The 18361-nt window shown below is 39.2% G+C and overlaps 2 protein-coding genes across 2 annotated transcripts; both read left to right on the top strand.

Annotated features, from left to right (window-relative positions):
* The first annotated feature begins 2081 nt into the window (after positions 1–2081).
* LOC106907811 (uncharacterized) lies at positions 2082–10957 on the top strand. The gene is made up of 14 exons (XM_014973673.2): positions 2082–2224; positions 4221–4310; positions 4895–4981; positions 5108–5551; positions 5635–5796; positions 6051–6140; positions 6277–6429; positions 6638–6715; positions 6836–6916; positions 8006–8131; positions 8232–8303; positions 8413–8452; positions 9219–9267; positions 9357–10957. The coding sequence occupies exons 1-14, from the start codon at positions 2174–2176 to the stop codon at positions 10087–10089; spliced, it is 2256 nt and encodes a 751-aa protein (XP_014829159.2). The 5' UTR covers positions 2082–2173; the 3' UTR covers positions 10090–10957.
* Positions 10958–14466: 3509 nt separating this feature from the next.
* atf4b (activating transcription factor 4b) lies at positions 14467–17593 on the top strand. Its single transcript, XM_014973675.2, has 3 exons — positions 14467–14637; positions 15738–16193; positions 16264–17593. Exons 2-3 carry the CDS (start codon positions 15842–15844, stop codon positions 17256–17258), a joined length of 1347 nt encoding a protein of 448 aa, XP_014829161.1. The 5' UTR covers positions 14467–14637; positions 15738–15841; the 3' UTR covers positions 17259–17593.
* The last annotated feature ends 768 nt before the right edge of the window (positions 17594–18361 follow it).

Raw genomic sequence — 18361 nt, forward strand, 5'->3', positions numbered from 1 at the left:
CTTTGCCTGTTTATGTTAGAAGTAGAAAAAAATAGTAGGCAATATCATAGAATCAGTTGATGTTGGCATTAACTATGCAGCTGTTTTAAGTGTGGACTTAAGGAGACAAACTACCTTAAAATCTTTCCATCCATGATCTGAACACACTGATCCTTGCAGGGTGGTCAGGGGGGCTGGTGGTGCCCATCTCCACCAGTCATCAGATGAGAGGCAGGGTTCACCCTGGAAGGTCACCAGTCCATCACAGGGCCCTGAAAGCCAACAACAAATAAAATGTATGAAAGAGAAATGTTAGATTAACAAGGAGAAAAATTCTGTCCAGTTATCTTTAAATCAAATCATGTTTATTAAGCACTTGGTGTTGGTAACACACCAGTTTTTGTTATTGAAAATGTAGCTAGCTCCTCATTAAAACAAACAAACAAACAAAAACACCATGAAGACGATGTGGAGGTTCATCTTCAGAGCTGGTTGGTGATCTGGTGGAGCCAGAGCCTCTTCTGAGACAGAAAAGTCTGAATTTTCTAACACCTGATTTCTCTGGCTTCCTCTTTCATTTTCTTAGACTGCAAACATATGTTGAAGATAAAAACATTGATGAACAAGTTATAACAACAACCTCACAATATCAAAGTCTCTCTGTGTTATGGAGCTTAATTAAAACCAGGTTAGTTTATGAATTAAAGTATAAGTCGCAACAAACAGCCTCCATGCAGATTTAACATAAAGCTGAATGATTGTTATAGTAATAATCATACAAGTCACAATAAAATTGATAAAATAATTATTTATGAAACCAACGTAAGTTATATATCTTTACTGCACTGTTTATGATTAAATGAAGATAATTAATAAGCAAACTTACCACCAGCTAGCAACACTTAGCAGCCTTCGTCCCTCCGGGCTCCTTTTGTGACACACATTTCATTTCCATCGGTTGCTGTCCCGTTGTGTTGTCGTCTAACTAGGACAAGAACGCCACCAGCTTGAATTTACCAAAATTAGTAACTATTTTCAAGGCCCTCTTTACTTTTAAGGCAATATAATGCGAGTAAAAATGGCGAATTTGAAAAGCGTCTGTTATCTACAATGGTTCAAGGTTTTTCTTCTCTTTATGGCGTTTTTTTTTTTAAAATGAAAGTGTGCAATACCGCCACCATCTGGTCTGGAGTATGAACTGGAGTTAATCCTGTTGATTATAGATCTTACATCAGAAAATGGATTGGGTACTTTCTTAAACATTACATCATGATGATAATTTGTTTTATTCTTTGCAATTTTAACAAAAATGGTTAAAGATTATTAAGGTATACTTAAAAAGTATGCCTAAAAATTACATGAAAAGTACTTTATAGATGCCTAAAAGACATACTTCTACAAATGTATTAATTCGTTTTATTTTGTAATCAGGTTGCTGCGCGTTGCAGACTTCTGCCCAGGTCCCTCTTGAAAATGAGATCTGGATCTCAACTGGGTTCACCCGGTTAAATAAAGAAAGTTAAAAAAAAAGCATACTTTATTAGCCTAAAATTTACACTGAGATGTACTTTCACAAATGTAAGTATGTTTGAAATATACTTAAGTATACTTTTTTTTCACCTGGGTAATGACTCGGCATTATGGTGATTCAGGAAAGACAACAAGTTGGGCCTGTTGAGCAAGTTTGAGATAAAAGTCCCCTATCAAGAAAACAGCAGAGACAGAAAATGACGCTTAAGCAAAACAATGACATTCACAAGCAGACAAGCAGTTTGTCTGTCAATCTTATTAAAACATTAAAACATAATGGGTCAATCTTATTGACAGACAAACAACTAACAAAAGCAGCTGCTCATCTTCAATTCTAAAGCTGGGAGTAAAAGATGGTTTTAGGTAAAGTTACTATAATTCAAACTGAAAACTTTCCCTTTAGAGAAATGGGGCATGTAAGTTTGCAGATTTCCAAGAGACGATATTTATGTACAGTAAGTCCGTCTGGCAGTGAAAATGGGATCCTCCCACATATTTCCACTATCTTTCATGGCGGTTTCTGTCATCGTGCATACGTATACCTGTAGAGTCATCTGGACTGCAGATGGAGATACCGAATGGGAAAAGGTGGAGCCTTGGCATTTTCAAGAGGCATGCACAAATGTGAATGCTCTTCAGGAAATCGATCATTTGAGCTGGGTTTATGCTCACCAGCCAACGCGGGACAGTAGAGCTCTGGGACCGGAACATGACAGTAAGAAGAAACCAAATGTATCTTTATGCTGGATGAGTGAGTTTAACTTATGTTCCTGAAAATGAGAGAAATGGAAAAAGGAAGTGTCTATTTTTGTTTTCCGGCAGTTTGAATGTGTTACACCTTGAGTTATTTGGGATATACATTTTACAAAGTCAGTAGTGGAGTTGCACAAGTTGGGAAAGGCTTCTGAAACCATGCAGAATGTTCAATGTTAGAGTAGAAAGTGCTACATTAAAGCAGGTGGGTTGATTGAGAGCAAACATCTGTCCAGTGTGGGATGTGAAATAAAAAAAAGGGTCAATTTACTTTTGTAGCTTGTTTCAAAGTGAAAGCAATTGCAATTAAAATATAATGGGTAAAAAAAAAAACTAACTCCTGGCTTGAGATTCAACCCTGCAGAGAGTTATATAAGAGCTGCATATTTCCTTTAAGGTTTCCCGTACGGAAGGCTACGACATGCTTGCTGAAAGTGGATTCCTGGTTAATTACTGTAACAAACCCGTTTGAGCCTCACTCTTTTGTTATATGTTACATCATCCTAGATTTTCTTTAAACAAAGCACAGCAAAAATAAGAGAAAACTGATGCTTCTTGGGGGAAAAAAGGGGATTAGAAACAATGTCAGTACTACTAATGTGTAGAGAAAACCTGCAATATTTCCTGTTACAGGAATCTGTAAGACTGGATTCCAGAAACAAGTGCTGTGGAATTAAAACAACAACAACAACAAGGCATGCGCCATGCAATCAGATCATTTTTCAGAAAATATCTGTCATAAATTATCCAATAATATTTTCAAAAAGCACACGTTGCGTTTTAGGCAGAACTTTAAACCAAAACAACTTTACAATAAGAATACTTTTAGTGAAAATGTGTTAAGGGATGCAGCTTTACTCTCTGTCACCTAAAAACGCAGCTGAAGTAAAAACAAGGTCATTTGTGACAATTTATAGCTGCTGGTTTTATTGTTTTTTTCATTGTTTTGATTGTCACAGGTAAAGCTGGACAAATACAACTTTTTATCCTTTGGCTCATTTTTGATGAACTTCAGGTGTCCTGCTCAACGCATCGCACAACAAAGAGAACTTTAGGTGGAATTGGCTAATCTCCTCAGCATTTACACTTTGTTTTAGTTTTAAAAGACAAACATTTACAAATGCATCAATCAGAAACATCTAACTTGGTGTCTTATTAAATCTTAGTGCTGTGTTCAACACACATTCATTTGGTAGTAATAAATCTGAGCAAAACAAATTGATCCGCTGAGATATTTTCACACAATTGTTTTCCTATCAAAACAGGTGAAGGAAAACCGGCGGAAGCTTTTATTTAAGACTGGTTACATTATTGTAATTATAGTTTTTGGTCTTTGAGTCAGATCCAATTCATCCTAAATGAAGCTGCCAGGATTCTGACTAACAGCGGGAAATTGGACCGTCAGACCAGTTTTTTAATTTACTGCTTTGGCTTAACGTTTGTAAGATCTCGTAAAATTTTAGAGTTGTATTAATAATTAGTTTTAAAAGTATCTTATCAGGTTTAAACCATGTGAACAGCAGGCAACTTCCTGAAAACCTGAGATACAGAAACTCTTTAAACCTTTATTTAACTGTTAATTTCATCGCTGACATTTTAATATAATTTTGAATTTAACATATTTATTGTTTTACATGAATAAATACATTTATTTTCCCGCAAAGCTATTTCTAAGAGTGGTTCTGAACATGTAAATATACCTTGCCTATTATAGGAAGCAGTTCAAAGAGGCAATTCTCACTCTGTGCAAACACAGATATGATCTCGTGCCACCAGAGGACCAAAGACTTAATGAATGATGAAAAAAAAAAAAGTTTTGTTGACATGTTTTGGACAAAGAATTCCAAAGATTGCTGAGGTTAACGTCACAAACTGCGAACGTTTTACAAGATGCTCACCTGAGATATCAGCAGACTCAGTAGACTTTTAGACAATAACAGCATCCTAATTCCTTTCAGGCTCCAGACAAAACCACTGGACCTGCAGTCCCACCTGCACTCCCACCTCGAATCTATCGCAGCAACTCCACTGACGTCTCTCGCTCAGAGGTGAGAAAGCCAGTCTCTTTTCAAACGCTATAAATGCAACAAAAGGTGTAGAAATGCATGCTGGGTTTGTCTGGCTCCATGTATAGGTTTCTGTATTTAGCACTTTAACTCAAATTCTGGTCAGCTATTTGACAAGTTTTATGTCAAATAGTTCTTTCTCATTTTGATTCAACCTAACAAGTTGTGATTAAAGTTTGTTTTTATGGGGCAAACCGAGATTATGACAAATTTACTGTAGGTTTATTATATTTTCTTGAGCTCATTATTAGTTATAACACAAACCTACAAATTTTAAAAATGAAAACTAAATTTTAAGAATTTTTTAATAGTTAAAATAAGGCTGTGTAACATGCTTCATCCAGGCAAAACACCAAGTAATTTTTTTTTTCAGTAAATTTCTAGTGTTAATTCTTGAGATAAATTGGTTTCCAGAATCAGATAGTCAGCTGCAAAAAAGAGAAAAACCTTTTCAGCTAAAGTACTTTTCAAGTTATGAGTTTATGGTAAGGTAAAAATGGTAAAAATTGTTGAGACAGTCTTAAGCTTTACTGTCTTTAACGTTTCTCATTATTTGTTCTTTGAAGCCACTAAAACCCCCAAGGAAAGTTAAGACCCAAGAGTCTACGAGCATAAGATCTGAAGCTATCTATGAAGACCCGGATGCATTACTGGTAAAAAAAAAAAAATAATAATAAAAAAACTTTTTAATCTGATGGAACTTCATTCCTTAAAATGTTTAAAATGTGGAGAAATAGTAACTTAGACATGTTTCAATGATATTAACCCGTTTGTTTCAGACTTCTAACCCAGATGTGAGTGAGCCAGAGGCTAAACCAAGGCCTATACCTCGCCTCAGGAGCAAAGACAAACTAAATCCCCAACATGACACCAACAACACAACCAAAGGAAACTACATCAACACGATCAACTCAGGACACAGCGATAACACCGCCAGCACAGCCTACGTAACAAAAACAGCGTACAATGCCAACACATCACAGACTTCCAACAGAGACAATACCACTAGTACGAGTAGCTCAACCTGCAGCACTATCACAACCTACGAGACTGGAACGACCACCAACGCTAATACAGCTTCCAAATCCCACAACTCCAGAAGACCCGGTTCAACCGTCTCTAGCTCAGCCGACCCAACCTACAATGACGTCAGAACCGACAAGACCCACAACACCAACCCGGCTAAGTCTTCAAACAGAACAGGCAACACAAAGAACGATGCAGTAAGTGGAATATGTTTGACTTTTTTCTGTTTCTCACGTTGTCTTGCTGATGCAAAAATGTTTGTGTGTCATTTCGTGACCAGAGTTACGAAAGAAGGAAGAACTCCGACGACTACATGACACCTCGCCCCACTCACCAGCCTCCCCTCCCACCTACACCACCCAAGACCAAAAGTATAAAATCAACAGCAGCAGAAAGTCCAGAGATTTATAACCCGGGAGCTAATTCAAATACAAGTCCTAAGGTATGTATTACAGCAAATATATGCTTTAAACATATGCTTTCTTTTTTGTATCTTGTGTGTGTTTTAGAAATTTGGAAATTGGCTTACTTAGTATTTTTACTAAGAAACACCAATGCTCAACATCTACACCTGTTGGGTATTTCCCCAAAATTGCCATTATCATTTTGGTCAGATCACTCTCTCATAAGATAATTCTGAAAAAGCTTCACCATCTGCTTGTTTGCTGAACGCAATAACCGTATTTTAAATTCTAGGGCAGAGACGAGAAAAGCGGACATAGAGCTTCACCTTCATCTCGACATCTGCATCACAGCAGCTCAATGATGGACCTGTCAAGTATTGAGGTAAGACTTTCTACGTAAAGCAAATACTCATTTTCCAGTAACTGGTCAAGTTTATCAATGCAGTTTTTATCTTCAAGGTTTTTGCCCTTTTTAGTCAAATACCAGTAAGTATTTTTGCGTGTCATTTCATGAACAGAGTCACCAAAACAGAGACAACTACATGACACCTCGGTCTGCTCGCCAAGCTCTCCTTCCACCTTTACCTCCCGGGTCCAAAGGTCCGTACTCAACAGCAGCAGACCCTTCACAGTATAATAGGACAAGAACAAATTCAAATACAAGTGTAAAGGTATGTATTATGGCAAAGTAATTTGGGTTTCCTTTTAAAATACTGCTTCTGTATTTGAAATAGCAGTGATCTACACCTTTTGGGTATTTCCCCAAAGTACTCTCTCTACCTATACCTGACTTGAGTAGTAGTAAATTACTTCAAAGCTGGTTTAACTTTGGTGTTTCATGATTCTGTATTTGTTTACTTTTTCTATTCACTTTTTAAGAATCCGCCTTCTCTCCCTCCTCCTCGCCTGGAACCTATCAACCCTGTTTATTGCGACAAAGGAAATCCTACCTCACAGGTAAGGTATTTTTTAAGTTCCTCTTATACTTTTATTACCATTTTGATCAGATTACGTTCTCACCAGATAATTCCAAGTGTGTTTCTTTTCCAAATGCTGTAACCATATTTTAAATTCTAGCATAGAGACAACAGAAACAGACATGGGCCTCCATCGCATCTCTATCACAGTACCTCAGTGTTGGACCTGTCAAGCGAAACGGTAGGACGGTGCTACTCATTTCCATAAAAGAGTATTTACCGTATTTTTCGGACTATAAGCCGCTACTTTCCCCCCACGCTTTTAACCATGCGGCTTGTAGCCCAGTGCGGCTTTTCTGTGGATTTTTCTTCAACCAACAGGGGGCGCTTTAGCAGGAAGTGAATCATTGGAAGTCAAAAATGGAAATCAAAGAAGAAAGCGCTAATTTTCATTTAGAACAAACACTTGCTAGCAGCAGGCACAATGGAGAAATTTCTTCAAACTCATATGATGCAGAGATACCAACAGTTTATAATCCGGTGCACATAGTATGGTGCGCTCTATAGTCTGGAAAATACGGTAGTTAAAAGAGGTGCAGCTATTTTTTTATCGGTTTAATTCACATCGTCTTGATGTTTGAATTAAAGCTTTGAGGTCAGCTTGATTGATATAATGCCTTTATTTAGTCCACTGTTACCCCAGTCAAATTCTCTATGCAGAATTTTTCAATTGCAAGATGCTTTTTAGTCAGTTTGTTGATTTGGCAATTTGTGACTTTGGCCATTGACTCCAGATCATAACACATATGGCACAATGCGTCAGGGTGGATAAAACTTATTTCTCTAGTTGTCTTTATCCATCCATCCATCCATTTTCTGCCTCTTATCCGGGGTCGGGTCGAGGGGCAGCAGCTTCAGAAGGGAGGCCCAGACTTCCCTCTCCCTAGCCACTTCTTCCAGCTCCTCCGGGGGAACCCCAAGGAGCTTTTTGACCACCTCAGCGTTGTCTTTAGTCAAACATAATGTTCTCTCTGCATCCAAACAATACTTTCGCGGATAATATTAAGATATTTGCTCCAAAGCCCATCCTCACCAATGAACTTTCCTACATTAATTTACATCACAACTGCAGACTTTAGCTTTGCAGATGGAATTTTGTGTGACTGGTCAATAGAAAGACAGAAATGTTTTTTTATTGAACTCACCTTTCAACTGCTGTTGATTTTCTGAATTTTAGCTGTTGTTTGAAAGTGTCAGCATTACTGAGAAAATTATACTAATTACTTTGACATCAAAGCTGAACATTGAATCCATTGTGGTCTTATTACAGAGCAGTGAAACATTGTCTTTGTACGACCCTGAAATTGAACCTTACCACACTTCAGGATCATCTCTATACACTGACAGCGTGAACCCTCGCTACACAAGAGTTTTACCGGATGATTATTACGACAGGGTAAGAAACTGTATCCACTGACCTCAAAAAAGCCATAGGTTGCAAAACTCAGACAGAAATACATTTTACTCATTTGTCTATTTATCTGAAACATTATTAGCCACGGACACAAGCTCGTTATGAAGACGATAGCCTGAGCACCTACAGCGACATATATCAACTCTCTCAAGATGTAAGTTATTAAGTAGTTTTTCTGTGCTGGAGCTGAACTGAGACACGGTTTAATTACCTACCATTTCTTGCCATTGTTTTTGACTAAAATAATAATCTGTTTCTTGTAGGATGTCACTGAGCTGCTGCACTGGTTTACGAGAGTATCTAGTAAGTACATCTTTACAGATAATTGTTATGTTGCCTGTGGCTAACGGTAATAAACTGTGTTGGTTCCTTTTGATTTAAAAACTACACAAGAATTTTAATGATGTTACATAAAATGTTATAAACCAATCAATCTGACAGTTCATTAAAATCAATCATTTGTTTTGACACCCTGCTCCTCATTCTGGATTAAGAACTTGAAAAAAGTTAAGCATGTCACTAATGAAAACGTAATGTCAGAAGGCTGTCGGTCATTGATCGTCTGGTCAATCAATGACGGATTGATTTACCGATTGCAACCAGTCGTTCTGTGTCACAAGAACGACTTCTTTCAATAATCCGATCAGCCATTTTTAAAAATTCACAATAGTCACTGAGTCTGATAAACAGCCAGAGACTGAGCAAAATGTTCAGTATAGCTTACACGATGTCCTCCATTGTCTCGTTATGTTTGTGTCATGTACAGATCTCACAGCTCTACCTTTTTGACTCTGGTGTCACCCAAATTTATGATAAACCCACCCATCAGATGTTAGTCAATTGTAATGGAAAAGCAACCAAACTGTTTGAGTAGAGTTGAGCCTACTCAACTCTAGCAAATAGGTCTGCTTGTACCTATTTGGCCTAGCTAATTCCTAGGGAATTGGCTCTCGTGGTAAAGGGCCAATTCCTGTAGTTAAAAGGGAGTATTGCTATGAGGAAGACGCAGTGTAATTGATCAGAAATATTCAAATATTGTATCTAATCTGTTTGCATGTATTCTTTCCAGGACAAACTAACACCCTGACGTTTGGCCTCAGTATGGAGGATGAAATGAGGTAAGAAATTCAAACTAGCAACTTCCTTTCCTCTGCTCTTACGGCAGCAGAGTATTGTTTTCATACACCTCCGTTGTCTTCTCCTGCAGAGCCTTCCATCAGCAGGCCATGCATGTGAGAAAAGCCCGGCGCCTCTACCACCTTCTCATGATGAAACGCAGGGATCACCTACAGAAGATCCTCGAAGAGTTCAAGGCCATCTGTGAAAGACTGGAAAAAGTGCAGAAAACAAATAAAACCATGGGAATAGCTGGTGGCACAACAAGTGCAGTAGGAGGTGTGGCCGCAGTGGTGGGCATCGCCTTGGCCCCTGTTACCATGGGAACCTCACTGATCGCAACAGCTGTTGGGGCTGGCATTGTCGCAACATCGGCAGGAGGTTTCGGCGCGAAAGTCGCCAAAGCCAACAAGAAGATTGTGAACAGGGAGACAGTCGAGAAGCTTGTGAATGACTACAAGTCAGACGTTGCCGACCCGGAACGTTGCCTGAATTACATCCTCTGTCTGATGAAGGAGCTGCAAAGACACAACATTGGGAAGCTAAGCAGGGCCGGAGCGCACCCAGACGCGCTGAGGATGGCGGATCTGTCCAACAACCTTCACAACAGCAGGCAGATGTCTCCTAACAACCCTGGAGGGGTGACGTCTGAAAGCATGCTTAAGCAATTCGAAATGGAATTTGATGAGTATTTCACGGAAAAGAAAGGTCAGAAGCTGAACAAGTCGAATAAGAGCAAGTTATCAGGCAGAGTGGGCACTCTGGTTAAAAACCTGCAAGAGGAACTGAATTATCTGACTCAAATGTGGGAAACATTAACTTAAAAACAGATTACTGTGTTTGTGCCTGTGAGTGAAGGATACATATTTTAAATGTGGTAATTTATTGATAACTATTAGCCAATAATTTCTTATATTTAATTAACACATAGCAGCATTATTTTTTTGATGCATTGTAGTAATTTGCTCTGAAACTGTTGTATTATCAAAGACATGTTAGTAGATACAACTCTAATATGCTAAACTTGTATATAACTAACTTATACTGTATATTTTAGCCTCATTCTTTCAGAACAAATGATGTGTTAGTCATGACTGAAATGGTTCTATCTACTTTCCAAAAAGAATGGAGTTTGGAGTTATTTTTTCTTCCCTAGTCAGTGGCTAGTTTATGTAGGTACTACAGGATGTTAGACCCATGGAGCAAAAATTTAAATTAGTTTGAAAATAAGCAAGCTCAACCTGTTATGTCACACAGCGGAGTGCAAAAAGAAAAAGCTTGGACTGAGCTATCATAATAAAAAGCATGAGGTTGTGCAGTCACAGTTAATCAAGTTTTATGGTTTGACATTTTTTAAATCGGGGTTTGAGGTCAAAATCCAATGAATTATTCAAATATGACTGTTTTGGTATGTGTGCATAGACATTTTTTGCTAAATACAACTATTGCCAATTGTTACAGATAGTGTAACATGTCAACCTTCCTTCAAACTGTGTATTCTGTTTTGAAATATGTAAATCTATAAATCACTGTAAGTTATAAATCACATACCATGTTAAGTTATCAAAGTAAATCATTAAAAGATTCTGTTATTATACAGTTTTTTTCAGCTGGCATGGGGCTAGTGTTTAGCAAATCTTGAGTTAAAATATCACAGTTTCACTCTGTTAATAAACAGATTTGTAATAAAAATGGTGGCTCTATTATTTAGTTTCCACATCTTGACAGTGAAGGTTGTCCCCTGAACAAATCAAAACAACTCTGACTGATCTCCTGCTGGTAGATAATATTTATTGCATGATATTTCCTCACAGTAGAAAATGACTTTCAATTTTTGGATGTAAAAGCAGGTATGTCTGTGATTTAGAAATTCGTGCTTGGTTAGTATGAAATTTTTTTTTTTATCAATCTCTCATGTACTATTAGTTAATCAGAAAGAACATGACAAAGGAAAGTCCAAACCCCAGGAGTTGCATCCATTGTCTTCCACTTTCAGGAGGAAAACCCAGACATTTCTCTTCTCTGTGATATCATTCAGTTTACTCTAGGGAACCAGACTCTTTTTGACAAGAAGAAGGAGATCCGCTACTATTTGTTCCGTCCTGTTGATGTAGAGCAGGGGTCCCCAAACTACGGCCCGCCTCCACATTTGGTCCGGCCCCCTGAATAATACCAGAGAGCATTCAGATTTTTTTTTTCATTTATTGTATTTTCCGGTTTATATGTGGATTTTTCTTCAACCACCAGGGGGCTCTTTAGCAGGAAGTGTGTCCAACAGATGGCATTGCTGCCATCTGTTGGACTTTTAGGGAATTGCTTGACTTTTATGTTATTTAATCAGTTCGGTTGTTTGCTAGCGGTAGAGCAGATTAACACACGTGTCTGTTATGAACGCCGCATTCCAGGTTGAATTCTTCGAAGCGATGCCTGCAAGTAGCAACTTATACTTCAAAACGAGCCTTTATGTTAACATATGAGAAATTAATATGCTAATGGAATATATACTAGTCAGTCCCAGTGACCGTTTCACTCATGGGTTTTGCCCATGTGCCCTCCCTCCCTCAACAATCTCCGGCCCCCCACCAGAGAAGGGAAAAGTTATGTGGCCCTCACAGGAAAAAGTTTGGGGACCACTGATGTAGAGTAATTGGCTGAGCTTAGAAGTCGTCACTGATAACTGGCAGTGGTGGAGAAAGTACTCAAAAAATGTACTTAAGTAAAAGTACAAATACACAGACAAAAATGTACTCTGGTAAAAGCAAAAGTACCACATTAACATTTTACTTAAGTAAAAGTAAAAAAGTACTGGGTTTTAAAAATACTTAAGTATTAAAAGTAAAAGTACTTGCTGAATAATACCTAAACGCTAATATCATTAAGTGAACTGATGGTATTTAATTTTAATACATCAGTAATGTGCCATTTTAATGAACAATGCCACAGGTAAAGCATGTTTTCATTGTGTTTACTCTGTAACATAGTTTATACTTAGATATTTGATTCTATGCATCATAATTTCATGGATGGAAACATCTTGTCTCCTGTCCTAACATAACATGAACTTCTTTTTTTCTTTTTGCCACTAGTGGCTTTTATTTTGAAAGAAATCCAACTGCCAGGGGAGGACATGGTAGTCCTATAGGACTTGTAAAGATCCGTCCGGAAGAATCGGATCGTTCCTGAATGTCATATTACTATATTGCACTTTGGTCACAGCATTGTCCCATATAAGCGACACCTCAGTCAACACCTCCACACAATAATTCAGCGCATGAGTGACAACTTTTTTTTCATCGCAGATGCTACATGTGTGTCTCAGTACAGCTAGCTTTGCTAGCATCACGTCCACAGATCTTACCTTTCTTTAAGCTTTCCTTCCAAGTGACGCTAAAAGGTGGACTAAGTCCCCACCGTCTGTGAAAGCGAAGCGCTGCTGATTTTACATGTCGCCATATCTTATGGTTTATGCAGCGGTATTATATTACTGACGATTAGACAGACATCTTCTCCCGCACAGAGGAAACCACTGCGCATGTCTGAAGCTCCGCATGCGAGTAAAGAGGTAGGCGACCTGAGTGAAGTTGGCCCCCCCACCTTCTTCAAGTCAGACAAAATTGGTGTCAAACGTTTGTGCTACGTTTGTGGGGCAACTTTTATGAAATCCAACTTTCTTTATATCTTTAAAATGATAGCGGCACAAACGAAAATTTTTGCAGCACAAACCAGCACAAACATAGCACTAATGTTTGACACCGATTTTGTTTGATTTCATAAAAGTGGGGGGGCTGGTTGACCTTTTGACCTTTACACTTTCATTAATATCTTCAAAGCCAAAGCAGCACAAACGAAAATTTTTGCTGCACAAACCAACACAAACGTAGCTGAGTTGATTGACACCCATTTTGTCTGATTTGAAGAAGGTGGTTGGTTGGTTGACCTTGGATGACCTCTGGAAACATTTCTTTATATCTTTAAAATGATAGCGGCACAAATGAAAATTTTTGCTGCACAAACCAGCACAAACGTAGCACAAACGTTTGACACCAATTTTGTCTGATTTGAAGAAGGTGGGGGGGCCAACTTCACTCAGGTAGTCACGTTAGTGCTTGGATTTTACGGCGCCACCTTAAGACCCTGAACTTCACATTTTAACGGACAAAAAGCTCAACGCGACTTGGATGTAACGAGTAACGCGACGGTTTTGTAGAAATGTAGTGAAGTAGAAAGTACAGATACTTACTGTAAAATGTAGTGGAGTATAAGTAGAAAGTACCCATTATTAAATCTACTTAAGTACAGATACATGAAAATTGTACCTAAGTACAGTAACGAAGTACTTGTCCTTCGTTACTGTGTAGGTTTGATAACCCTGTTGCTGCACAACTTGGACTCACTTTACAAGTGGACCATAAATGTTTCCATCATGGTCTTATGTTAAAAGCAGGGTGCATATGGAGCCTTAGGAATTGGATCAGGAGGTTTACACCAAGAGAGAACAAATGGGCAGATTTCTTATAGAGCTGAGCTGTGTAGATTGATTATCTCTATTATTAGTTTGGTGGGAAGTAACGAAGTACTTGTATTTCGTTACTTCCCACCACTGATAACTGGTTACTTGCTGAGATGTATTTGTGAACAAATCAAGCTTGAACCTAAATCTTAAAATCAAAACATTAGATTTAGGTATGAAACACAACAATCAAACTACAATGACTCTGAGTTTTGTCCTTAAGATTACCCATAAAGTATTTTCTTCTTAAACAGATAAGCCGGGTTCTATTTTAAATCCTGCAGCAAATAAAAACTTTTGTAGCAGTAAAAAAGCCCTTCAAATGTGGGTGCTGTAATTTGATAAAGAACATTCTCTCTACTCAAAAGGGCTTGTGGCAGAAACTTGCAAAACTAGTTTTTCAACAATTTCTAGGATGGCTTTGCTCTGTTTAAAAAAAAGAAAAGAAAAAAATTGTAAACATTGCAGTTATTATAATCAATAATAAATATCACTCTCGAAGTGGGTAAATATATATACATATATTTTTTTTTATAATTTTTGAAGTTAATTTCTTCGCTATTATGAAAAACAGCATAATCAGTTCTTAATTTCTTCACCACAGTTTCCTGGTGGCGTAGTGATATGAGAGATGTCTGCGGAGGGATATCTCTACCCGCTCCATGCTTCAGCTCTATATCCCCACCGTTCTCCAGCAGGCGCCATTTTCCTTTGAGAAGAACAACACCCTGAGCAACATCGTAGTTAGACATCATTGTCTTTGCCGAAATGGCAGTGTAAAAGTGTGCCGCGATCCAGCAGCAACAAACAAAACAGTGCATCCAGCCAGTGCACTGAGTCACCTCTAACTCAGAAACATGTCGTAAGTATAATTTTTGTTACTTTTTGTCGATAACAGCTGTTCCGGCCGGCCTACTTCCTGACTGATAAGGCTGCCGGTGTTTTTATAAGAACAGTAAAATCACTACAGGCGAAATGTATGATTATTTGATATGTAATTTTTATTATTCTTCAAACATTCTTTCTTTTTAAGTTAATGTCATAACTTAAAATATGTAACATTTATTAAAAAAAATAAAAAGCTCGACAAGTATTAGTAATATAGTTAGGTACGTAATAGCTCTGTTAAAACCAAAATATTTTTATGTGCTTTTCAAATGTCTGTCATGCTCTAGTGCCAACGTGGCAGAAAATAGGTCATATGTGTGTGTTGTGTCAAAATGGCGGCTTTCTGTGGGTGGAATTAGAACAAAAGTAGCCGCTGTTGTTAAAGGAGGGTTGCTTTTTTTTTTTGAGACTTTGTTACGCATTGACGTCAGAGTCACACGGCTGGTATCAAGGAAGAGACTGGTGACGTAAGGAAAGTGCAACTGCAGCCATAGGGGGCAGTGTTTATACAATATGCAGATTTTTTTTTTCAGGTACAATTTTTAGGAGAAAATAATTTATTTAAAATTTGCTAGACATTTCCATTCAAAGTTATGGATAAAAATGGACTGCCTTGGTTTTGCATCCACATCGTTAAGTAGAAGTGTGATGAAAGTGCTGAAAAAGCACAAAATATACTTTCATTTTAACTATAGATAAATTAAATTTAGGAGTTTGCTATATTTTGAGGTAAATTTAGATGCATTTTGTCTCATCTTTTCTTTAAATTCAACGTGTAGTTCAGCTTTCCCTCAGTTATGACCATGATAAAAATGAACACTATTTGAAATTGACGGATCAAATTTAGTTTATGTAAGTGGGAGTTGTTTTTCTTATACTCAGCCCCGGTTTCCTTCCGTGTGAAGTTGCCACTCACATCATGGCCGACAAGCATAGTTTCTAAGTAAAAATAGTCAAAAGCTACATTTGTTCCTACAAAATAAACTATTTTTTTTACAGGGAGCATTTCTTATTCATGTAATGTTTATGAAGTCTTAAACAATGTCTCACAAATCTTTGCTTTCCACATTTCAGGTCCCACGTGGAAACCTTCAGCACTGCTGCTTTTGACAGCATAAAAGAGTTGATCGCCGCCCTAACTTCGTCACACGCCCCTTTTGTGACCAACAACCACCACTATGACCATGACGATGACAAGCTCACAGTTTGGCCTGGAAGATATGGAGGCCCTTCTCTGGGGGCCTTCCTCTCCCATGGTTGAAACCATGGACCTCGCGTTTCTTCACCCTGACAAAAACGAACGACAGGAAGGCGGAGGAGGCTCGCCGCCGGGGCACGTGTCGCCCCTCGCCTCCTCGGCACTTTCTTCTTCATCCTCCACTCCGCCTTTCTACTCTCCTCCTCCCTCACCGCCAGCTCTTGACCTCGGCGGGGACAAAGCCGGGACGGAGTCCGAGCTGCTCCCCCTCTCTTGGTTGGACCACCCCGTTCAGCCGAGATCGAGTCAGATGGTTTCGGGGGACAGCAAAGGTGATTACGGGAAATGTCTTGTGTTTATTTGTGTGAGGATTGGTACTTATGGTGTTTTTGTTGTCTCCAGACGATGCGCTCAGCGATCTGGACTGGATGGCTGAGAGGGTGGATCTCAGTGACTTTGACCTGGACTCCTTGATTGGCTCCTGCAGTCCTGTTGAAGATGCCCCCAGCTCTCCAGAAGATCTCCTTGCTTCCCTGGATTGTCCCATGGAGCTCGACTCCTTCCCCCTGCCAACTCTCTCAAGTGCTCCTTCTGCTTCCTTTGCCCATGTCCCCTCTGTATCTGGTTCCGACCCCTCTGTGACTGCAGGTGGTGAGTCTGAATCCCTCACTGGAGGGCAAGAGGTTCCCTCCTCCCCGCTCCTGGTCCCAGAGCCTCAAGAGGAGCTTGAAGTTAAGTCCGAACCTGCTTCTCCCGGCCCGTCCCCCTGCGTGGTCGACTCCCCGTCCTCTCCGGCCTTCACACTGGACCTGGGAAGCGAGGTGGACATCTCCGAGAGCGAGGTGGACATCTCCGAGAGCGAGGTGGACATCTCCGAGAGCGAGGTGAAGCCTGTCGTAGCCTCTGTGGTGCCTCAGGTACCAAAGATCGTACTCTCACTGTCCCCGACGCGCATCGTCCTCGTCCTGACTCCCAAAAACGACGTCGGGGTCACTCCGGCCGCCGCTCCTCGCTCCCCGCCAGCCTCTCCGCCGCAGAAGTCCCCCAGAAGCAGGCCCTACCCTGATCCCAAGAACAGAGCCAGCCCACCCTCCCCCACCACTGATTATGATAAGTCTGTCCGGGCTGCAGGCGGAACCGAAAGGTCAACTTCGAAAGCACCAAGGGACAAGAAGCAGAAGAAGATGGAGCAGAATAAGACGGCCGCCACACGCTACAGGCAGAAGAAGAGAGCCGAGCAAGACGCTCTACTGGTGGAGCACGCTCAGCTGGAGAGGAAGAACGTGGAGCTGACTGAGAAGGCTGAATCCATGGCCAGGGAGATCGAGTATCTGAAAGAGCTGATGGAGGAAGTTCGCCAGACGAGGCTTAAAAAGGGGCTTAGTGCTGACCCCTAGTGGTCAGACCTATAGATGACTGATGGTCGCAAATGAAAAGGACTGAGCAGGTTTTCTTTAATCCAAGCTATCAGTATAGCATGTCTTGGAATCTAATTCTACATGTATCTAAAACTGGTATTATACTCCTATCATGTATTAATCAATAAAAAAAAATTTAAAAAAGTATTTCCCACCCAGAATATATAATCTTGTCTGGAGCTACTTGCATGTTCTGCCAGCTATGGACCTCAATATAGCGTGGATATAAGATGTATTTTTAAAGTTTGTGTGTAACAAAGTATAACCTGACTGTATGTAGACAGAATCTCTTAATAAAAGAGTCTTAAACCAAATGAGATCTCTTATTTGTTGTAATAACTGAAGAAAAGCAAGACGTTCTTTCAAATGGATGAAAAAGTGTGAATAGGTATTAATGCATGGAATGCTGAAGTGGAGATAAAGGTCAAAGGTGAAAACTTTTGTCCCTAACTTTAGCTTCATATTGAGTTACAATAAACCGTCATGCTTTTATCTACCATTTGCCACATCGCACCTTGATTTTAACATTTTACTGATCACCTCTATGGTTTTAAACTTACTGACTGAATCATATTTGATAAACATTTAGATAAATAATATTGCTACCTATTTAGTCTCAAGACATCTTTAATCAGGCTAGTCTGGGGTTTTTAAATCTGGTTCAAAATTCCCAAACCGAGAATTAACAGCTGATTTTGGGGAATTTTTACAAACCGTATAATTGCATAAATTATAAAAAATGTATTCACGAATTTGTGTCAAGTCTTGAAAATTGATGTCCAAGGAATCTTTCTATCCAATATGGCTTACGCAGAGCAAGCCATAAAAATGACATAATTGCACCAAAAAGGAGGTCCTTCATGGTACTGACTCATAAGGGGCTAAATACAAATGCAAGCTGCACTTCTCAGTTTATTTGTAAAAACATAACAAATTAAACCCACATTCCTTTTCCTTTCCACATCACAATCACTCACTAGTTTGTGTCTGTGGTTAAACATATGACAGACATCTTGAGAAAATACTATCTTTTTGTCTGAACTGTCATTGGTGTAACCTTAGGGGTCAAATTAATGTGTAAA

The sequence above is a fragment of the Poecilia mexicana genome, unplaced genomic scaffold (genome assembly GCF_051168715.1).
Source record: "Poecilia mexicana isolate PSO_F unplaced genomic scaffold, ASM5116871v1 scaffold_8, whole genome shotgun sequence".
In the NCBI taxonomy this organism is placed as follows: domain Eukaryota; kingdom Metazoa; phylum Chordata; class Actinopteri; order Cyprinodontiformes; family Poeciliidae; genus Poecilia; species Poecilia mexicana.